This window comes from Acanthochromis polyacanthus, chromosome 20 (genome assembly GCF_021347895.1).
Source record: "Acanthochromis polyacanthus isolate Apoly-LR-REF ecotype Palm Island chromosome 20, KAUST_Apoly_ChrSc, whole genome shotgun sequence".
NCBI lineage: Eukaryota > Metazoa > Chordata > Actinopteri > Pomacentridae > Acanthochromis > Acanthochromis polyacanthus.
The window spans coordinates 3,575,254-3,599,465 of record NC_067132.1 but is presented as its reverse complement, the minus strand read 5'-3'; the positions used below and the strand labels follow the sequence as shown (position 1 = coordinate 3,599,465).

At 39.6% G+C, this 24,212-nt stretch overlaps 1 protein-coding gene across 1 annotated transcript; it reads left to right on the top strand.

Moving 5' to 3' along the window:
* The first annotated feature begins 10,707 nt into the window (after positions 1–10,707).
* Positions 10,708–20,058, top strand: dtx3la (deltex E3 ubiquitin ligase 3L a). The gene is made up of 5 exons (XM_051940036.1): positions 10,708–10,842; positions 14,079–14,161; positions 14,256–14,407; positions 15,745–15,956; positions 19,153–20,058. The coding sequence occupies exons 2-5, from the start codon at positions 14,080–14,082 to the stop codon at positions 19,220–19,222; spliced, it is 516 nt and encodes a 171-aa protein (XP_051795996.1). The 5' UTR covers positions 10,708–10,842; position 14,079; the 3' UTR covers positions 19,223–20,058.
* The last annotated feature ends 4,154 nt before the right edge of the window (positions 20,059–24,212 follow it).

The following is a 24,212-nucleotide window of genomic DNA, read 5'->3' as shown; positions in this document are numbered from 1 at the left end:
TGAAACCCTTAGACGGGATTCATGTGTGTTTTAGAAGTGGATTAAAAAGGCCATTGTGTTGGAGGCAGGTCAGAAATATATGTATTACTGTACATGGATCATCTCTACTTTACAATGTGACTTTTGTATTAAAAGCAACCATTAATTGTTGTGTTTTGTGCATCCTTTTTTTCTGTTTTGTTTTTCCTGACATAAGATACAGGGGTCATAAATGACGCAGGTCTTGAGGGTTGAAGCGGATGAAAAGTGGATACACTTGAGGCCCATGGCATTGATTAGATGGCCCATAACTGCTCGGCTGGAAGCTGCATCTGTACGGAAGAAGTGGCCAGAGAACATGCAAGGAATCTGGATGCTGTCAGGACTTGCTCGAAGTGGAAGAGAAATCGGGACAAGATTGTGACTTGACCGGTCTCTGTAACAAACTGAGGGTCAGAAGAAAAAGAATCCTGAGAGTTTTCTGGTTTGTATATGGTGTACTAGACATTTGTAAGGGCTTGAATCTAGTTTGAAGTATATGATGGGTATGGATTACGCGCTTCATTGCTTTGGCTTTGTTTGAGTGAACAGACTGGGCAGTCTTTAAAGATGGAGGAATGTCGAGACAAGATGCGCAGTTAAAATGATGGTGAGAGCTGAACTTGCCTCGACGGTCAACATTGCAGTGGACTCTGTGCATCGCAGAAACTAAGGAAAGCAAAGCGAACACTGATTGAAGTAGGCTGTTGGAATGTATTGATGGCTTAGGATGGGAGGACAGATGTTGGTGGAAGATGACCATGATTAATCAATGAATCAATTATGCTGCAGAGGTATTGTGGGAATTCTGAGTCCCAGATGGAGGTGAGCAATACAAGATGGAGCTGGATAATGTAGCTACACTGAATGAAGGAAAGGAGAAACCCAATCTATTACTGAGGAAGAAATGGGAGTTAATGATGTTGTTGCAGTAGCCAGGAAGTGTTCACCATGGAGGAGGAATAGGTTAAAGACTGACCAACGAGTGAGTCGTCCCATGAGAGGCATGACTGCGGGAGAGTAGTGTGAACATTAAAGACGATGAAGACGAGGTTATCAGCGTGAATGAGGATGGATTTTTACTTGAATATTCATGTCTCTATGAGAGGGTAGCGATAAGGATGAGTAGATTTTGAATACTGCTGATGTTGGCTAGGGAGGTTTGTTGAAGAACCTGAAAGAATTTGGGATGGTATGGCATGGAGACCATTGTTGACCAAGAAACCCCCACTACTGGCAGAAGGAGCATGACTGCTGACCTGACTGTGGTTTGGGATCTTGTTCATGAGTGACAAAAAAATGGAGCGTTAGATGGGTAGGTGGCTGGTGCAGCATTAGCAGTGGTACTGGACCATCACAATGAGGAGGAAACTGAGAAGGCAAAGTTTTTTGATTTACCAGTCAGTATACATTCCCACAGCTGTCCGATTGGATCCCTTGATTTCAAGTGTACAAATTTGCCTATCTACCCACAAGCTTAAGTTATGTGCAGACGACATCCTTGTTTTTGTTTCCAAATTGGAGCGCTCCCTCCCTGCAGTACTTAAAATAATATACACACGTGGACAAAATTGTTGGTACCCCTCAGTTAAAGAAGGAAAAACCCACAATTCTCACTGAAATCACTTGAAACTCACAAAAGTAACAATAAATAAAAATTTATTGAAAATTAAATAATCAAAATCAGCCATCACTTTTGAATTGTTGATTAACATAATTATTTAAAAAAACAAACTAATGAAATAGGGCTGGACAAAAATTAACTTAACTTAATATTTTGTTGTACAACCTTTTGAGGCAATCACTGCAATTAAACGATTTCTGTATTTGTCAATGAGCGTTCTGCAGCTGTCAACAGGTATTTTGGCCCACTCCTCATGAGCAAACAGCTCCAGTTGTCTCAGGTTTGATGGGTGTCTTCTCCAAATGGCATGTTTCAGCTCCTTCCACATATGTTCAATGGGATTCAGATCTGGGCTCATAGAAGGCCACTTTAGAATAGTCCAACGCTTTTCTCTCAGCCATTCTTGGGTGTTTTTGGCTGTGTGTTTTGGATCGTTGTCCTGTTGGAAGACCCATGACCTGCGACTGAGACCAAGCTTTCTGACACTCGGCAGCACATTTCTCTCCAGAATGCCTTGATAGTCTTCAGATTTCATTGTACCTTGCACACTTTCAAGACACCCTGTGCCAGATGCAGCAAAGCAGCCCCAAAACATTACTGAGCCTCCTCCATGTTTCACCGTAGGGACAGTGTTCTTTTCTTCGTATGCTTGGTTTTTGAGTCTATGAACATAGAGTTGATGTGCCTTACCAAAAAGCTCCAGTTTGGTCTCATCTGTCCAAAGGACATTCTCCCAGAAGCTTTGTGGCTTGTCAACATGCATTTTTGCAAATTCCAGTCTGGCTTTTTTATGAGTTTTTTTCAGCAGTGGTGTCCTCCTTGGTCGTCTCCCATGAAGTCCACTTTGGCTCAAACAACGACGAATGGTGCGATCTGACACTGATGTACCTTGGCCTTGGAGTTCACCTTTAATTTCTTTGGAGGTTGCTCTGGGCTCTTTGGATACAATTCCAACGATCCGTCTCTTCAATTTGTCATCAATTTTCCTCTTGCGGCCACGTCCAGGGAGGTTGGCTACTGTCCCGTGGGTCTTGAACTTCTGAATAATATGAGCCACTGTTGTCACAGGAACTTCAAGCTGTTTAGAGATGGTCTTATAGCCTTTACATTTAAGATGTTTGTCTATCATTTTTTTTCGGATGTCCTGGGACAATTCTCTCCTTCGCTTTCTGTTGTCCATGTTCAGTGTGGTACACACCTTTTCACCAAACAGCAGGGTGACTACTTGTCTCCCTTTAAATAGGCAGACTGACTGATTATGAGTTTGGAAACACCTGTGATGTCAATTAAATGACACACCTGAGTTAATCATGTCACTCTGGTCAAATAGTTTTCAATCTTTTATAGAGGTACCATCATTTTTGTCCAGGCCTGTTTCATTAGTTTGTTTTTTTAAATAATTATGTTAATCAACAATTCAAAAGTAATGGCTGTTTTTGATTATTTAATTTTCAATAAATTTTTATGTATTGTTACTTTTGTGAGTTTCAAGTGATTTCAGTGAGAATTGTGGGTTTTTCCTTCTTTAACTGAGGGGTACCAACAATTTTGTCCACGTGTGTACATTCTCTCACCCATCAGGTTACAAAGTCCATCCAAACGTTATCTATATACCGCTTAATCCTCATTAGGGTCGCACGAGTACTGGAATCTGTCCCAGCTGACCTGGAACGAAGGCAGGGTACACCCTGGATAGGTCGCCAGTCTGTTTCAGGGCTACATATTGTATACAGACAATCACATACAACTCACACTCGCATTCACACCTATGGGCAATTTAGAATAATCAATTAACCCAGCATATTTTTGGACTCTGGAAGGAAGCCAGCGTACCCGGAGAAAACCCACATATACACAGGGAGAACATGCAAACTCCGTGCAGAAAGATCCTGGGAAGGCCAGGAGGTGAACTGTGGATCTTCTAGCGACAAGGTGAAAGTGCTAACCACCACGCCACTGTGCAGCCGGTTGAAAAATCTGTTGGTCAAAATCAGAAGTTCTCCCTTTAACATCATACCGCCCTAGGAATGTCTTACTGTGGGGAAAATTTTCTTTGCCTAGCCATGGCATCAAATATCTGGGTGTCATTATTCCCTCAAGACTAGCAGACCTAGCTAAAGTCAGCATGGATTGTGAACCAATTCAAAGCAGACATTGAAAGATGGGCCCCTCTATTCCTCTCATTATGGGGGAAAGTTCATGTTCTGAAAATTATTTGTGCACCCAAGATTTCTTTCTTTCTCCAAGTGCTCCAAGGTAGAATCCCTGTCAAGTATTCCTAGCAAGTAGACAAGCCTTTTAACACATTCCTCTGAAATAGTTAGCATCATATGCTTAATTTATCGAAATTACAAAAATCTATTGACCAGGGGAATTTGAGCCTTTAAAATTCACTATTATACTACTATGCCTTTGGCCTTCGACACTTTGCTCACTGGTGTCTTTCTCCAGAACTTGCCCCTCCTTGGTTTCACATTAAAAAGAACTTCTGTGATGCCCCCATCCTGCCTCCTATCCACCTAATCACAGCAGACTGCCCAAAAAGGCCAAACCCAACCTATTCTTACAAATCTGCATTGGATCTAGAAAAGAATCCCAATCAAGCTTAAACTGAATTCCTACTTGAATCTATCTGCAAGTATCTGGTTGAATCCTAAGCTAAAATAAGAAAATAAACCATTCCTGTGGAAGCAATGGATGGAAAGAGGCATTCTGGTCCTAGGAGATCTGTATGATGGAGGCGTACTGAAATCATTTACAGTCCAAGTACAACAGTTCAGCTTCCATCACCAGCAGTTCTGCCGATACCTCGAAATTAGACAGTTTCTATCTCAGACTTTTGGTTCCACTTCAACAGCTCAGACATTCTGTCTTATGTAGTAAAGATATTTGGTACAGGCCATGAGGCCTCCAAATATTACTCCTTGTTACTTACAAGTGTCACTAGCAAGGGTGCCAATCTAAAGCCAGCTTGAGAGTCTGAACTTGGACTTCTTTTTTTACAGGTGAAGAAAGGAGCAGTAGAACTATAAGAAAACAGGAATTTAAAACTAGACTGGTAAAATTGAAAATATTAAACAGGATTTACTGGTCCCCTTCTAGGCTTCATAAGGTGAAATTACAGGACAGCCCAAAGTGTTGGAGATGTGGGAGGAGTATTGGTACACTCCTCCATATGTTGTGGTCCTGCCTTCGAGTACAAACATTTTTGTCAGCCATTCATTGAAACATTAAACTGATTCTCAAGTTGAATATCCCATTCTGCCCAAGCCTGTTGATCCTACCTTCAGCACAGACTGAGTAGGTGCAGACATCCCTCATGCTGGGATGGAAACTTATAGTCTCAGAATGAAAGACAACAGTTTAACCACCAGAGTGTTGTTCTCACAGCTGAGCCTTGTGGCAGCTTATGAGTGACACCTCCCTAAATGGAGGAACTACATCTCATTCATTAAGCAACCCTGACATTTTTGGAGGCCTGATAATAAACTGTGCACATCTACTACAAGAATTGGATTTTTATTTTCGAACTGTCTGCTGATCTTGTTACGTCTCATATTCCTTTCTTTGTATATTTTTTAAAGGTGCATATATATGTGCACGTATAACTGTATGCATATATGTATAAGTGCAAGTATGCACTGTGTATTTGCAGGTTTTTGTCCACGTATGCACATATGTTTTATGTAATTTTATTTTCAATGTTGATTGTTTTGATGTGCTGTTTGTCTTTGTTGAGAAAAGTAATTACAGTTGTTTGGACAAATGCTCATGTGAAATGGAGGTAAACTTCTGCATAAATGGCAGAAAATAAATAAACAATAAACAGCTGGCAAATAGCAAATGCCATAATTGATCATACCAATGTGTGATCATTCCAACAAAATACAATAAAAGCATTTTCATCTCTAGTATAGATAGAAAAGACATCATTTTGCTGATTTACATGAAGCATAATAATTTGTCAAAAATGATGATGTTAGTGTGTCTTAGTCACCATAGACTTATACCATATTCTAACAAGTGTTTTATTATTGTGAACCATATCAAATGAATGAACTATTCTTGAAGCCCTGCTTTCATTTTAGTTGTTCTGACTGAAATTACTTTGTTCACTCAGTTCAAACATTTATAGCCAGTTACTGTAACATACTATAAAGTACATACCAAATCAGTGAGTGCAAACCAATGCATGCTCATTTAGTGCTGATTCTAACTTAGAGTGGCTAAACTTTGACTGCAAATGGGATCGTGAGCGGGATAAGGAGAGAGTCTCAGTGAGAGAAAAAAGGTGAAAAAGAAAGGAAAGTTCAGAACGTAATTGGACATTTCTCTGTGTTTTCTCTTCCTTTCTGGATTAGGTAGGAGGGTCAGGGAGGATTTGGGACACATGTTAATTATCCCATCGGAGATCCCATCTGCGACCCTTCCTCTTGTCCCTAGCCTGTTTCCTAAGCCCTCCCCAGCCCTCTCAGCTTAAGCAGGATTGTCTGTCTCTGCTGCAGAGTCTCTGAGGTCACTGAAAACAAGCTTGGCTTTTGTGTCACAACAACAAAGGATTTCAAACGAAGAAGCAGATACCTTTAAACTCCCTCTGAGGGGGAGGACGGACTTGTTTTGCAGCCTTCACATTTTCAAGGAATGCTTGAGTTTGGGGTTTGTGTGGGTTTTATTGCTTGTACTTGTACCTGATGTACTTAACTGGAAGGGAAGGTAACAGCAGAGATAGCACTATGACCAAATCAAAGGCGAGAGTCACCTGCGCTTGTTTTCATGCACTTAGACACCCGACGGAGCAGCTGAGACTACTCATTGTTTTGTGATCGATTTGGTAGCCTCTTTTTTTTAAAAAAAACATTTTTTAAATATCTTTAATGGCATGATTTAAATAGTGAAACAGTAGAACCATTAGATATTTCTAAAAACAGAATAGAATAGAATTTTTCCACAAAATTAGTTAGTAGTCTCTTAGTTCATAATCAACAAATACAAAGTGCATAAATGGGTAGTAGTAATTGCAACAAGGTACTCAGGTCCTGACTGTGTGAGTATGGCTGTGGAGTAGAAGCTGTTTTTCAGTCTGTCCATGATTTGATGGACTTGAAGCACATACAGTGCCTTGTGAAAGTATTCGGCCCCCTTGAACTTTTCAACCTTTCGCCACATTTCAGGCTTCAAACATAAAGATATAAAATTTTAAATTTTTTGTCAAGAATCAACAACAATTGGGACACAATCGTGAAGTGGAACGAAATTTATTGGATATTTTAAACTTTTTTAACAAATAAAAACCTGAAAAGTGGGGTGTGCAATATTATTCGGCCCCTTTACTTTCAGTGCAGCAAACTCACTCCAGAAGTTCAGTGAGGATCTCTGAATGATCCAATGTTGTCCTAAATGACTGATGATGATAAATAGAATCCACCTGTGTGTAATCAAGTCTCCGTATAAATGCACCTGCTCTGTGATAGTCTCAGGGTTCTGTTTAAAGTGCAGAGAGCATCATGAAGACCAAGGAACACACCAGGCAGGTCCCAGATACTGTTGTGGAGAAGTTTAAAGCCGGATTTGGATACAAAAAGATTTCCCAAGCTTTAAACATCTCAAGGAGCACTGTGCAAGCAATCATATTGAAATGGAAGGAGTATCAGACCACTGCAAATCTACCAAGACCCGGCCGTCCCTCTAAACTTTCACCTCCAACAAGGAGAAGACTGATCAGAGATGCAGCCAAGAGGCCCATGATCACTCTGGATGAACTGCAGAGATCTACAGCTGAGGTGGGAGAGTCTGTCCATAGGACAACAATCAGTCGTACACTGCACAAATCTGGCCTTTATGGAAGAGTGGCAAGAAGAAAGCCATTTCTCAAAGATATCCATAAAAAGTCTTGTTTGAAGTTTGCCACAAGCCACCTGGGAGACACAGCAAACATGTGGAAGAAGGTGCTCTGGTCAGATGAAACCAAAATCCAACTTTTTGGCCACAATGCAAAACCATATGTTTGGCGTAAAAGCAACACAGCTCATCACCCTGAACACACCATCCCCACTGTCAAACATGGTGGTGGCAGCCTCATGGTTTGGGCCTGCTTTTCTTCAGCAGGGACAGGGAAGATGGTTCAAATTGATGGGAAGACGAATGGAGCCAAATACAGGAGCATTCTGGAGGAAAACCTGTTGGAATCTGCAAAAGACCTGAGACTGAGACGGAGATTTATCTTCCAACAGGACAATGATCCAAAACATAAAGTCAAATCTACAATGGAATGGTTGACAAATAAACGTATCCAGGTGTTAGAATGGCCAAGTCAAAGTCCAGACCTGAATCCAATGGAGAATCTGTGGGCAGAGCTGAAGACTGCTGTTCACAAACGCTCTCCATCCAACCTCACTGAGCTCGAGCTGTTTTGCAAGGAAGAATGGGCAAGAATTTCAGTCTCTGGATGTGCAAAACTGATAGAGACATACCCCAAGCGACTTGCAGCTGTAATTGCAGCAAAAGGTGGCGCTACAAAGTATTAATGCAAGGGGGCTGAATAATATTGCAAGCCCCACTTTTCAGGTTTTTATTTGTTAAAAAAGTTTAGAATATCCAATAAATTTCGCTCCACTTCATGATTGTGTCCCAATTGTTGTTGATTCTTGACAAAAAAATAAAATTTTCTATCTTTATGTTTGAAGCCTGAAATGTGGTGAAAGGTTGAAAAGTTCAAGGGGGCCGAATACTTTCACAAGGCACTGTACCTGAGGGTAGTACATCAACCAGATCCTGTTCAGGATGGAGTTGGTCTTAAGAATGTTTGCTGCTCTACTGAGGCAATGAAAGCTGAATAAGTCCTTCAAAAAAGGCAGGTAACAGCTGCAGATCTTCTGGGAAAGTCCTGGGTGACCCAGTTTAGTGACCAGTCTGCAGGGGATAGGCAGATCAGCATAGGTGTTGAAGGCAGCACGAGGAAGTCAGTGAAAGCATCCTCACATAGTTTCCCTGCTGTTCAAAGTGAGGCAGTGCAGTGTGAAGATCATCTGCAATGATATCCTGTGTCGGCCTATGTGGCTCTGTAGGCAAACTGGTATGAGTCAAATGTGGATGGCTGGCTTTGATGTCCTATAGGACCAGCCTCTGTGCAGACCGAAAATAAAGTCTTTTGAGCATTTTACTCACTGTGCAGAGAAGGTTTATTATCATAAAGAAAGCAGAGCAGATTGCAGAGGAAGAACAAAGACAATTGAGTATATGTTGAATATTCAAACCTTTATTTAGTCTCAAAGGGACATTGATGTTTCCCTCATTTCCAATGCTGTTGAGATTACAGACACAAATAAAAACAAGTCCCAAATAATCGCTGGTAAATAAAATAAGATAAAAATAAATCATTAAAATAAATAAAAATAAAATAAAATCAGGTAAAACAGTTGCAATCAGAAACACAATAATTATAAAGGCTAGGACAAGAGTGATGCAAGCAGGAACACAAGTGTTGCCTGAAACGTGCTGCTTGCAGGACTTAACCCTTGGATAAGATGAGAAGCCAAGCACAGGTAAAATATCGGCCTCAGTGTAAAAATACTAGCACAGTGAAAAATGCATCTGTGTCTTCTGTTTTTATGGTGTTGACATGGTCACACTGTTGAAGTTTTCCAGAAATGTAAGTATAAACAACAAAAACTAACCTTTGATTCAAACAATGAGATTGTTTGTAGAAAGCTCATCAGAGCTTGTATTTTTATTGCACAGAATTTCCCTCTGGAGAATAATAAAGTCTGTCTAAGTCTCAGTCAAACTTGTTGTGGGTAAAAGTAAGGAGAAAAGTTGCAGGGACTGACTGAGAAATCTCTAGGTACTTTACAGAGACACCGGCATAAAAAATGGTGTCTGCAGATGCAGGACTAACAGATTTAAAAAGTAATTTTTCAGTCTGTTAAATCTACTAATTTGTAACACATTTAGGGCCTCCCAGTTGAGCTCATGGATGTTCTTGAAATAAATCAGGGATAAACATCTACTTAAACCATGGAATCTTGCAGAATCCCACAGCTACTCCAAATACTGTTTGGGTTATGAATTTCTGAAAACAGGCCCTCAGTGTTGAATTTTAGAACTTCAGCAGTCCCTTTAAAGCATCTTTAAAGCCTCAACAATTCCTTACTATTCACAGGATTTTACAGATCTTTTTCCTGAATGTCCCAGAAACTTCAGGAAAAAGTTGGAACTTGTCATCGTGTGAAAAGTTAATGCTGATTTTTATATTTTTTTTTAACAGAAATTAAAATAATGAAAACCTATACTTTTTCATCAAAACAAACATGAATAATTTAAAAAAAATTAATATCTCCATTAATATTTACTCAGTTCCAACCAAAATGTTGTGAGTTGAAACAGTTTTGTCATACCAAAACATCATTTAGTGATGGACCAGAAGCGACTACCTCAAGTCTTCCTAAAATTAGCTTCGGAGCTGGAAAATCCACATTTTCAGACATTTTAACAGTTTCTTTTTTTCCAGGAAGGATTGTTTTGATTTATTTTAAATTTTTTGAAGGAACAATCATCGTATCCATTGAAAACATATAAAAACACAAAAAGATGTGATACTACTCCTTCATTATTTAAAACATTTTTGAATTTTTTTGTAGTTTGTAGTTTTTAGTAGCTTTAGTAGCATGTGGTGGCTTTAATTGTCAGGTAAATATTTGTATTATATAAATTTCAAGGTTTTATGTGTCTGTATGGTCCCTGTTGAGCTATTTTGTCACTTGTTCAGGAAATAAACATTACAAGTTTATTATATACCTATATATGATATTCCACTGGCACATTTGTTTCAGCTTCTAGTAACTCTGTCCTTATTCACCATACATGTACTTGTATCTCTGAAAATAAATGATGACCACAACATAGGACATGGCTATGAGGAAATAATTCTTTTTATTTTCTTTTACTCATGACCTCTGCACACACATTGTATTTCTCTTTCATGACAAGCATAGCCAAAGCTGTCAGACCAGTCAAACAGATCACGAAGCCACAACCATGAAATGCGACACTCCCATCTCTCTCTCTCTCTCCTCCTTTCTGTCTCTGTCTCTCTTTCTCATGCAGTCATGAGCTAGCTAATTGTCTGCACTTGAAGACCAATGAGTAAGACAGAAGAAAAGCTGGACTTTTTACTCTGGTGTGGATAACATTATTACAAACAGGTATGATGACAGCGTCGTCAGCAGATAAAGACTTACTGTAATCCCTACAGTTTCAGCTACATGCTGTGACAGCCCTACTGTGTATCGTGTGTCGTGTGGTCGTCACAGCACTGATTGGCTTTAGCTCCAAATTAGGGACCGATTCTTTCAGAACAGGACAAACCTAATGTTTAACAAGTCAATGATATCTTGATATGTAGTGACATTTTGCTACTGTATCTGCAGGACATTTATTTGCTTTACTCAGATGCTACTTTCTTAACAGAACATCACCTTTTTTGGTGTTATCTGCCTCCTTCATAATTTTTATCCAACTTGGAAGTCGTTCTGCTATCATGACTTTTCAATAATAAATCACGGTCAATATAATTCGTTTTTTGACAAGATTTTTATATAGATTCCTTTCATGTCAAAGTGAAAACAGATTCCTGCAAAGTGATGCCAAATATCTAAACATATGCCTGTGTGGACAGGTCTCAAACAGCCACTCACTGGACACTGTAATTTCACTCCATTTCTATTTACAAAACTGCCATTGTGCACAGGGGTTGTGAGTGAACAGTCCATTTTTAGTCCAGCCAGACATTCTCAGTTGGATTGAGGTCTGGGCTATGACTCGGCCCCATCTTAATGTTATTAAACCATTCTTGTGTAGCTTTGTATTCTTTGGCTCATTATCTTGGTAGACATCAAGTCATTTTCCAAGTCATAGTTGTCTTGCAGACTGCACTAGGTCGTCCTTTAGGATTTCCCTATATGTACTTTGCATCATTTATTTCACCCGCTATCATTACAAGCCTTCTTGCCTCATCAGACCTAAGAACCTCAATTTACTTGACTATAGAGGCTCTCACATGCCTTCTGGTGAACTCTAAACAAGATTTAATGAGCTTTTTTCAACTGTATCTTTCTCTCTCCACTGTTCAGTAAAGCTTTCACTGGTCAAGAACCTGGGCAACAGTTGTCTCTCTGCTGCTGAAGGTTGTAACTCCATCCTTGGAGTCTTAGATGTCTTGGTGGTCTCCCCCACAAGTCTCTTTGCTGTACAGTCACTCATTTTTTTGAGGTTCTGGACAGATTTACACATGTGCCATATGTCTTCCATTTTTTAGTGATGGATTTAGCTGATTTTCAGTCATCCCCTTATCTGTGTGTTTTAATACCCTTTTTACAGAGTTGCTTGGAGTCTTTGTCTTCAAGGTGAAGTTATAGCCAGGAGTACTGATATGCAGGTGTCTTTATACTAGAATCATAGGACCTTCAGTAAAAAGTAAGTGGACTTCTGTTTTAGGTTCTTAAAGATGGTTCACCTCTTTTCCAAGAGGCTTCTTTAGTTCTGGACTTCAGAATTCCTTACGAACTGAAAAAGCCTCTTCGATGAGAGGTGAAGCATCTTCAAGAAACCTAAAAGAGAAGTCCAGTTGTTTATTTGTGAAGCTCCGACCATGGCCTGGGCCACTGAGAATCAATTGAAAAACCTTCATTGCACTCAGATGACCTCCATTTGACTAGTTGTGTGACTTCCAGTGCCAGTTGGCTGTGCCTGTTTTTGATTTAGGGGTTGAATGCTTATGCAATCATTTATTTCACATTTTATATTTTTATTTAATTTCTAATTGACATTACTTTATTTCACTGTAATGTAAGCCTTTTTTGTAAATTGTTGTCAAATTGAATTGACAAACATTCAGCATTGAATATCAATAAAAGGGGAAAACTTCCAAAAGGGTGAAAACTTTTAATAGGCACTGTAAATACACATTAGCCACCACATTATCCAAAATGATTTTTTGTAAAAAGAAATAAAATATAATAATAATAATAATAAAATCAATTCAACATAGTGAAAATATCCACTTTAAGCCTTTCAGTGGGCTAACAGTAGGTATGGATTCTTTATTTGTGACAATTTGTACCTAAAATTATTTTATTTTGTGTAAATTCTATAAATTACAAAGAGTGGCACAGTTTAGGCAAAAAAACACAATAACCCTCCATCCATCCAGCATCTACACACCACTTAATCCTCATTTGGGTCTTGGAGGAACTGGAGTCTATCCCAGCTGACTGAGGGTGAAGGCAGGAGACACCTGGACAGGTAACAGTCTATGACAGGACTACACATAGAGACAAACAATCACACTCACATTCACACCTATGAACAATGTAGAATCATAATTAACCTCAGCATGTCTCTGGACTGTGGGAGGAAGCTGGAGTACCTGGAGAAAACCCACGCATGTACAGGAGAACATGGAGACTCCATGCAGAAAGATCCTAGGAAAGCTGTAACACAAACCAGGGATCTTGTAGCTGCAAGGCGACAGTGCTAACCATCAAGTCACTGTGCAGCCTAAGACTATAACCACAACATTTGATTTTTACTTAGGGTACGCAATATGATCTAATACACATAGAAAGAGAAATTCTGGTTTTCTACATTTTGGGTTTTATAGGTTAGTCTTAATAGTAACGCTGTATTCAATTGTTGCAGTCTAGGGACATATCATATCACTAAGATGCCCAACCAGAAATAAACATGAGCAATAAGACAAAAGCACAGGTGAGGACTAAAACAAATGGCTCCAATCAGGTTATCTACTTTGTATGGCTTTGAGGATGTTTTGGTTCTGCTGATGGCACACCTTCAAGGCAAGACTGAGGGATTAATCTACGTCTAAAAGACAGAGAACGCTTGTTTAAGGATACTTGGTGTGTTAAAGCAGACACAATTAAAGAGAAGTAATACAAAGCTTCAAAACCCATTTTTCATCCATACATGTTTGGTCAGAAGTTTGTCAACAATCCACACCTTTATTCAAGCGACTCTAACAGCTGTGCCTTCTGACCCCAACAGCCTTTGGTTGTAAATCACAAAAACCTTAATCATTATCTGAAGCAGTTCAACAGACAATCTCTGTCTGCAAGAAAACTCACTATTTACTGGTTCCAAACTTGAGCTAAATGACTTCACTTTGACAAAATGAGGCTCATTTTCGTTGTAGAGCCACAGAAAGCTTTACAAAATAAATTGAAGCTGTTTTTATAGGCTGAGCAGCACTAACCATGAACGGTGCTCTGACCTTTAACAGGAGGGGTAGTGGAGCGGTCCTTTAAAACACTGCAGTCCTCCCAAGACGGAGTACTCATGGACAGTGTTCGTTTTAAAGATATCTTCAGCAAATAAGCTGGAACCATTCTATTTTCTCATCCGTGTTTTATCTCCTACTTTGCAGTATGGGTTCTGGCCACAGCAGTGACAAGTTTCACTGCAACCGCTATCTGAGTGGACAGGGTCCTCCATCACTGGTACAACAAGGTCTTTCACAAACACACACAGCTAATTGTTATGATTTCCATTATCATCGTCTTTTTACCTCTGGATAATCTGACTAAAAATGCTGTCTGTGCAGCTACTCAAGAGGTGAATGGGAAGTTTAACACTCTTAATGGATGCCAGCCAGAAGGCCAGATGACCTGGGTGATCCTCCACAAAGACCTGCCAGGATTTCCTGATGACAACACCTTGCAGATCAACTACATATTCCCAGATGGAATACAGACAGTAGGCTTGCCTCACACAACACCAAGCATTTCTTTACAGTTTGAGTTTTCATGGATCTGCTGAAACTATTTATTAATAGTTGTTTGCCTGCTCATTTTTTATTGAAGTCACTGCCCAGATGACAAAGTAAAAAAGGTCACAACAGAGCACACTTGCAGCATTCTTACCAAGGTAGAGGCTGATGAACTGGCTTGACAGGTTAACAGTGTTGTGGCTTCCACAGTGACTTTCAAATAAGACAAAAGTCTGGACTTCTGTTTCACAAATGGCTTTAGTGAACACAAAGAGAACCACAGCTTTAGCTCATGGCACAGTATAACTTGCTACTAGCAAAAACTAAGCATTTTTCCTGCTTGTACATGCTGTTGACCTTCTAAAATTCCCTTGCTTGAACCCGAGCATCATGGGTAATGGAGTCCCAAAGTTCAACTGACTCATTACTTCCGTGAAATACTCAAATAAAGGTGCGCTCTTTCTGAACTTATTAATTTCTCAGAAAATAAAATGTAGCTTTGTCAAACAAAGTCATAACAAACAGAGCTACAGGGGGTTGGAACTGAAAACTCTGAAGAGCAGTACAGATTTCAAAACGTGTTTCCTCCAGCATTGGTTAAATGTTAAGGCGAGGTAAAAAAATTATCTTTTGTCTCAATAATAAATGTAGAAGTGTCTGTATGTTTTCTTTGTCCTCCACACCTTTCTAAACAACTGTTTATCTAATCAACTTTGTACAGTACTGAAATATTCCAGACCTAAAACCTGTCTGGAGACAGAAAGATGACAGTCCAGACGTTAAGTTGGTCTACAGAACGAAATAAGTGTCTCAAAACCAGAGGCCTTACCCCAGATTCAAGCTGTAATTATTGTCAAATGGTCTTCTATAAAAAAAACAAATAAAATGTCTGAATATGGGTTATTGAGTGTACAGTGAAGGGAAAAATAATTTTGCAATTTCAGTAAGTATGATAAAACCTGCAATACATAAAACTCAGCAAAAGATCATCAGGTCTGTATTCTTACTGAAGTCACCATATAGTATGCTATAAACCTTGTTTGGATTACAGTGTTGCTAGGCTTAACATATGGGTTAATGAAAGATGGTGTGTGACTAAGCATTAGACATAAAAGCCCAGACATTCTTACCTCATCCCTGTAGTTCAATAGAACCATGTTCCCGCAGAACCACATACAGGATTTAATACAGCAAAAAAAACTACTAGTGCACTTTATTGCTGAACCAATTGTTTCCTTCAAAGCAAATTATTTGACATAAGGAGAGTTTGCTATAGATGTTTTTTGTATTGTTTGCCACTGAAACTTAATCTATCTTCTTTCAGGACAAACACCCTCACCCTGGCCAGCCGTTTGCAGGGCTGCGGCTCTGTGCTTACCTGCCTGACAATCGTGAGGGCAGAAGGGTTCTCAAGCTACTGGACAAGGCCTTCAACAAGAAGCTCCTTTTTACTGTTGCCACCAACAACGAAGGAGAGGATGTGGTGACCACCGCTTCCATTCCACTAAAAACACAAATAGAAGGAGCAAGCGGAGCGTGAGTAGAAATCTCAGCCGATGTATACAACTAAAGATGGATATACAGTTAAAGATTGGTGTTAGATCACTTCTCAGAATCAGAAAAAGCTTTTGCCACGTGAACTCTCACACACATAAGGTTCTGGTAACTGAAACTCACGGTTCTCATGAAAACTTAGTTAGACAATAAGTACTATATAAAAACAAAAAAATAGCTTCAGCCATATTGCATTGTTACAGGTGATCTATTGAACAGGATGAAGCATTACAGGTGAATAAATCAGGTGAAAAAACAAAAGTGCAATTTATACTCTAAGTGAAGATTGCATGTACTGGGCAAGCAGTGACATTATATTTACATAACCAAATAAAATAAATTACAATATTGCACGTGGATAATAAAGAATTGCACCCAGAATACAGCATTCACATGAGGTGAATGGGTTCAAATATTGAACATGAGTCTGGTATTTTAAAGAGTCTATTTGTGGTTAATTGATTTATTGGTCATGAGGGAGGTGGCCTGAGGGAAACAGCTTCTCCGGTGCCTCCATCTTCAGGACACCAATGATCCTCTCAGCAGACTGTCGTTGAAGTCTCCTCATGTCTGATTTGGTCACAGAACCAAACCAGACAGTGATGGAGGAGCACAGGATCGACTCAGTGACTGCCGAGTAGAACTGGTCCAGCAGCTCCTGTGGCAGGTTGAACTTTCTCAGCTGGTAGAGGAAGTACAGTCTCTGCTGGGCCTTCTTCACCACAGAGTCTATGCGGATATCTCCCACCTCAGGTCCTGAATGATGGTCGTGCCCAAGAACCTCAGTGACTCCACAGCAGACAGTGCTGTTTAGGATGGTGAAGAGAGAGTGCAGGAGTGTTCCTCCTGAAGTTCACTGTCATCTGCACTGTTCTGAGCGTGTTCAACTCAAGGTTGTTGGCACTGCACCAGACAGCCAGCTGCCCCACCTCCAATCTCTAACCAGACTCATCACTGTCCTGGATGAGACCAACAACAGTGGTGTCATCTGCAAATGTCAGGGGCTTCACAGAGGGCTGTGAGGACATGCAGTTGTTGGTGTACAGGAAGAAGAGCAGAGGGGAGAGAACACATGCGTGGGGAACACCGGTGCTGATGGTGCTGGACATGAAGTTGTCCAGCCTCAGCTGTTGCTGTCTGTCTGTCAGGAACCTGGAGATCCACTAACAGGTGGAGGCTGGTACCCACAGCAGGATGAGTTTGGACAGGAAGAGATCCGGGATGATCATGTTGAAGGCCATGCTGAACTCCACCAACAGAATCCTAGAGTAGGTCCTCAGTCTGTCAAGATGTTGGATGATGCAATCAACAAGGAACTGAACAAAAAACTAATAAATAATAAATAAATAATAAATAGTATAAAATTACCAAAATACATTTTAAGAAAGTTGTACTTGCACTGCTTTGTGTGCCAATGTATGGACATTTGTAGTAACACCTAAACTTCTCCTTTTTTGTAGCATGGTAATGATAACTTAGTGATTCTGATGAGGATGCCAAAAAGTTCTTTATAGTGGTATTGACCCAGTCAGCTCATCCAGGTCGTCAGCAGCAGCTTTTAAGAAGATCCAGACTGTGCAGTCGAAGCAGACTTGAAAGTCCTGTTCTCCTTCTTTGGTCCATCTCTTCACAGTTTTTACAACCTGCTTAGCAGGTTTTTGCCTGTAGACTGGGATGAGATGGATCAGGGAGTGATCACAGTCCTACAGCTGCTGTGGGCTGTAACAGTGGTCCAACATGTTGTTCTCTCTGATGGGTCAGGTTATCCATCCATTCTCTATACACCGCTTTATCCTCACTAGGATCGCGGGGGGTGCTGGAGCCTATCCCAGCTGACTCGGGCGAAGGCAGGGGACACCCTGGACAGGTCGTGGGTCAGGTTATGTGTTGTCTATATTTTGGCAGTTCACATGTTAATTTCACCTTGTTAAAATCCCCATAGAGAGGCCCGGTGCTGCTGCTCTGAATCAGTCACCTGATCGACCAGAAGTTGCAGTGCTGCACTCACACAGGCCTGAGGAGGGACTTAATCACTAACTAGAATGAATGAGGAAACTGGCCCAGTGAAAAAAAAGGTTTGCATTTGATGTAGAGCACTTCCAAGTTAGGACAGCAATGCTTCTTCATCGTTATAATGCCCATGCACCAACCTTCGTTCACTAGAAACACAATCCGCTGCCTCTGGTTTTTCCTGTTCACTCTGTGATACGATCTGCTCTGAACATCTGGAAGCCCAGCAGATGTAACACGCTATCCGAGGTGCTTTCTGTGAAACACAGAGCATCAGAGTTGGAAAAGTCCCTGTCAATCCATGTTTGGAGCAGCAGTTCTTCCGTTGCAAATGCTTGCATAGGATCGCCACTCCTCCAACTAAAATGTCCAATAAAGCCTCTGTATGTTTGAAAACCAGCAGAAAAGCATCAGGAGTGTGTTGCCTGATGTTTAAAAGTTCATCTCTGTTAAACTAATATATGTTGAGAGAATAAACCCTGGAAAAACAACAAAAATATTGTGGAACTCCACACCAAGGCAACCATGGCTGTTGAAGGATTTATTGGACTAAATGAGCTGGTCTGCAGAGGATTTTTGCCTTAGTGTCAGCTTTAGATCCTGCACCTGAACCAAAATATCACTAAACTGATTATAGTGTATTTAGTTAGTGTTTGTTCATTCCTATCAGAATACTGGAGGTTCATACCAGGGTGCTGCTTAAGAACTGGCAAATTGAAACATGGCAGTACTGAAATCTATGCTGTTCCAAAACATAATGATCTTTAACATTTGTTAATGAGCAGGAGCTGCTCTAGATAGCACTACAAAGATTCAGATTAGGTGAATCTATTCACACAATAAAATAAAGTATAGAATGGACAGATTTTTGAAGGGGGGAAAAAGAAAAACAAGGGATGCTACTCAAGCAAAGGCATCAGTCAAAGCCAAAGTCTGCTCTTTGAGTGACAGTAATTGTAGTAGGAGAAGCTTGTGACACTGTAAATTTGGTGTATGTGATAAAGTATTCATAATTCTAATATTTTGATAATATCGTTAATTTCCACTTGTTCTTCTGGAATGGGAGGTTTGAATATTCAGGGTGACCATGACAGAAAAATATTACTTTGAGAAACATTGCTGCTGATCTTATAAAGTAGTTGTCTCTCTGTACTATGTGTTCTTTCAGTGTTGGGTACCCAGATTCTCAGTACTTGAAGACTTTGAGAAAGCTACTAAGGAATGAAGGCATTGAATAACACGATACACAGCTGGATGGACAGATGAAGGAAGACGTCAGACTACAGTATATCTATGAATGGACAGAGAACTGCTGCTGTAAATGCTGAATGTCTTAGCAAAACTGTCTATCAATGCCAGTGTGTAATCTTTTGTGTAATCTGCATATTATTTCATTACTGTTGTTCTGACAAATATATCTATTTTATAATGCATTTACTCCTACTTTGGTGATGTTTTATCATTTACATATGCCATGACATTTTCTAGTGTGTAACCAGCATTTTATTGTGAATTATTGCAAACCTATGCAAAAATAAAGGTTGCAGGGAAGGAGATGTGGATTTGGGGGTCACACCAGGACAAAAAAGATGAATCTTGTCTTTTTATGTCCTGTATATTTACAGATAAAGACACAGCACATAAAAAGACAGAAGCATGAATAAGGTAGTCTAGAGCTGAGCAGATGGTAAGTAAATATGGCACAGAGCACTCAACTAGTAGCATCATGTTAACTTGTATTGATTGACATAGTTATGTAATAGAGCTGTTTAAAAAATGTTAAACATGATAGGAGTTCAAAAGGAGATGCCTTTTAGCCCTCCTGTTCCACTCCAATGTAAGCTCTGGATCTCCAACATGTTCAAACCTGTGTTCCTCTGCATGCTCCTTGTGTTAACCAGGTTTGTATTTTGGATGTTTGGTTCTTTCAGTTTTGTGTTTTTTTTTGTAGTTTACCTGTTTTGATATTCATGTGGACTTTAAGTATAGTTTTTCTGAACACTCAGCCACTTTTTGTTATCTGCCTGCATTTGTAACCTGAAGTGCTGCTTTGATTAAAGTTTATTTGTCACCATCACTGTCCTGCTTGTTGCATCCACACTTGGGTTCTTTGCTGCTAATCTTGACACAAATGTTAGCAGTAAAACAATGGTGCACCAGAAGTGCTAACAGTAACTAGAAAGTTCATTGTTCATAGTTCAACATCATATTTTGGTGTCTTGTAAAATTCCAAATAAAATTTTACATTCTTTTCTTCCTTGTTTTCTTACAATTTTCTGCTCAATATTGATCAATAATAGGTAATTAACTATCAAAGGCTTGATTGGCTCAGCTTACACATTTGTCCTATGACAACATTCCAAGATAATGACGTATGACAATATTCCAGAATAATGACCTATGACAACATTCCAGAATAATGACCTACGAGAACATTCCAGGATAATGACCTATGACAACATTCCAGAAGTATGGCATCATTATAGAATGTTGAGATATGACTGCATTTCAGATTCTTGACCTCTGATAACATATAACTGACCACTGAGCACTGATCTATGGCAGCACTGTAAAATCTTGATCACTGACAATATTCCAAGATTTTGAGCAAAGAGATCATTCTAGACTCTTGATCAATGACAACATATCTGGATCTCAAGCTATGACATCATTCTAGAATCTTGACCTATGATAGCATGCCACAAGTTTAAACTATGACATCATACCAGAATATTGAGCTTTGATATCATTCTAGAATCTTGTCTGATGACAGCATTCCAAGATAATGACCTATGGCATCATTCTAGAATTTTGAACATTCTACAATCTTGACCTATGACAACAAGGAACTTTGAGCTATGAGACTATTATAGAATCTTCAGCAAAGAAAGAAGTAGTGGGGTGTCATCTGTAGCACATTTATAGCAAATTCCCCTTTAGTAAACAATGCTTTCAAGAAATGTTTCATTTGTTTGAAATTGTTAAAACTTCAGATTTGTTGTGGATGGTTGATGTGACATCTGTGTCATAGAAGAAAGTTATAGTTTTTCTGAGATCAATGCACACACAATTTCGGTCTCTCTCTCTCTCTCTCTCTCTCTCTGTGTGTGTGTGTGTGTGTGTGTGTGTGTGTGTGTGTGTGTGTGTGTGTGTGTGTGTGTGTGTGTGTGTGTGTGTGTGTGTGTGTGTGTGTGTGTGTGTGTGTGTGTGTGTGTGTGTGTGTGTGTTTGTGATCAGGTGGTGGCTATTGTTGGAAAACCATAGGAAAACCAAAGGAAATGTCACTTGTGGGGACCTCATTTTGGTCCCTACAAGTTTAAACAGTCTTTTCTTGGCCATGTTGTTTTTACTGAAAAAAGTAAAAGTGCAAAAACGTTTCTTTAGGGTTAGGCATTGTTTTGGTCTGGGTTAAGGTTAGGGTAAGGGTTAGGGGTTAGATATGAATGGGAGTCAATGGTATGTCCCCACAATGATAGAAAAACATAGTGTGTGTGTGTGTGTATGTGTGTGCGTGTGTGTGTGTGTGTGTGTGTGTGTGTGTGTGTGTGTGTGTGTGTGTGTGTGTGTGTGTGTGTGTGTGTGTGTGTGTGTGCGTGTGTGCGATGTGGGTGTGTTTTACTCCACTGTCCTGTGATTTTTAACTACCTGAAGACGATCTTGATACTGATGATGTACAGCTTTGATGAAAACATAAACAAAGACACTGTTTGACTTTTTCTAATGTTGGCGTCACTTTAGAAATAGTCCTCAAATTTCAAGTTAGAAAAAAAAGTCATTTGGGTTTTTTTATGCAACTTAACATGGTGGCCAGGTCATTTTTGAACTGAAGACAACCCAAGGGTTAATTATGTTGCTATATACTAAGACTAGGCTGCTGGAGGGTTTTCCATGATGATGTCGACACTACATCCCTTCTGTCCTTAACGTTCCATACCTATATATGCCACTCTTTTATGTCATGAACTTTATTTCTTCTCTCTCCGATAGTTTGTGTTTTGTCCTCTTGCAGCTCTTTACGGTTTCTGAGCTGCATGTTTCTGATCTGTGGTTACTGGCCTCACTAACCTGTTATGTGTTTTTTGTTTCTCAATGCTTCTCTTTTGTCTCATCACTCACCTTAGCCGTTGGAAAACCTATTACACGATGTCAAATTATGTAAAATATTTGTTACTGTAAAAGCATTTCACATTGCAATACTTTCTAGTCACATTTCATTTTGTAGTCCTTTGTTTAGTTAATGGATCTTTTACAATTTACAATGCTACTATGTTTTCTGTCTTATTTCCTTAGCATGGATGGTATATCACACTTCCTTGACCAACAAGTTGCCACCACAACAGAATATAAATGATGACCTTCCAGACAGTGGCATTCCCCAGTAGCTGAGAAAGAAAAATGCATCTCCTACTAGTGCTTTCAATGTGGTTTAAGTTGTGTTTGTGTCAAAGGTGGAGTCTGCAATTCTGGTGAAAGGTTGTTGGCATTTAGCTACGTTGCATATTCAGACCCCTGCCTCCTCCTCCCTTATTAACTCCTGGCTCTTACATCAAATTCTTATTTTTTATTATTGCCCTGCCCTAATTCAGTCCTGCATAATATATCCTGCACTACATATTTAATTTCTTCAGACCTCAGTACAACCCTGACACAGCTTGCCTGTAAACAATAAAATCTAATCTTTCAAGTCTTTCCTAAGCTACTGGACGATCAGGATGACGTTGCAAATTGAACTGGCATGGAGAGACTGAATCCATCCCTTTAATAACATGTTAAAGTCAAATTAATTTTCTGTTGCATGAATAATTATGATGCTGACAATAAAGACCTTATGAATTTTTGCTCACTAACATATTATTTAATGTCTGTGCAGTAGAGGAATGCTGAGTGGGAGCACATGTTATTTTTTATGTTAGTTTACTTTATTTCCTGGTTATTATAATTCAGTTCATTTACAGAGAACCAGATCATGTCAGGGCACTTCACACGATAAGGTGAAGACTTTATAATATCAAAGAGAAACTCATATTCAAATGATTTCCTTTGAATAAGCATCTTGGTCACAGCTTGATGATAAAACAAACAAAATAAAACAAAATAAAAAAAAACCCAACTCTCATTCAACAATGGCAAAACTCTGGCAGAACCAGCTCAAGGAGAGCAGCCATCTGACTTGACCAGGTGCGGCGACTGTAAAGATGAGAAAGATGCAAAAATCAATCCGTTTTTGTTGATATGTTTCCTATTTAGTCTGCATTGAGCAGAACTATTTGTCCTGTACAATAATTATACCAGAAAATCGAACCATGCAACAATCTGCCACAACATTAAAACTAGCACTCTAACTCTTCTTGTGTTGGCATTCATGAGCATCTTTTTCATGTGACTCGGCATCTTTCTCTTGTGGATGTGGCTGCTGCTAGCATGGAGTGCTGTTGCCATGAAAGAGTGCGCTTGATCTGGAACATTTTGTTGGGTCATACAAAGTCATGTCCGCATGAATGCAAGGACTCAAGCTTTCCCAGCAGAGCGTTTCATTGTGATGAAATGATCAATGTTATTTACTTCAGCTGGCAGTGGTTTCCTTCCTGTGGCTGATCAGTGTATGTAGCTTTCCCATAATCTGACCCTTTAAAGTGAACTAACCTGTGTCATATCTCTGTAGTGTCCACATGCTCAAAGAAGTACAGAATGGAACAAGTGAACATCAACTTATTTTCCTTCACTATGAGGTCACTTCTGGAGCCATCAATACCATGCTTTTGTCAGCTGCCTCACCTTTACAGTCTAGCCAGTCTGTCCAGTGCCGATCTGTTATCAAGATGTTTTTTTTATTTCAATCTGAAGAAAACTTAGCTGTATAACAGAGAATCAGTAGCCTGTTACTGGAATGGATTAATGACGCTGAAACATGAAAAGAGGTCAATGCAGTGTGAATACATTGGCAGAGATTTGTAATTCCAAATTTGTAATGCACATTCAAAATAGTGCAGAAATGTCAGAGAGAGGACATTGATTTATTTCTGAGGTATGAAGACAAGATTGCAATCTGACAGCAAACCACTACTTTTCTTTACATCAGACAAGTGAGCTGTCACACATACAGTCATAATTTGTTTGGTACTTTTACTGTTTTTAGTCTTTTCTTTGAGTTAATTTCATACCTGCAGCAGGATCATGGCAAAAAAAAGTGCACATATGCATGTAGCAACAGCAGTAACTTCATTAATT

What these genes read in the sequence shown, in the direction of transcription:
- dtx3la (XM_051940036.1), top strand. Translation starts at nt 14,080, where the DNA reads ATGGGTTCTGGCCACAGCAGTGACAAGTTTCACTGCAACCGCTATCTG. An exon ending in TCCATCACTGGTACAACAAG is followed by an intron (nt 14,162 to 14,255) that starts GTCTTTCACAAA and finishes CTGTCTGTGCAG; the next exon opens with CTACTCAAGAGGTGAATGGG. An exon ending in ATAGAAGGAGCAAGCGGAGC is followed by an intron (nt 15,957 to 19,152) that starts GTGAGTAGAAAT and finishes GTGTTCTTTCAG; the next exon opens with TGTTGGGTACCCAGATTCTC.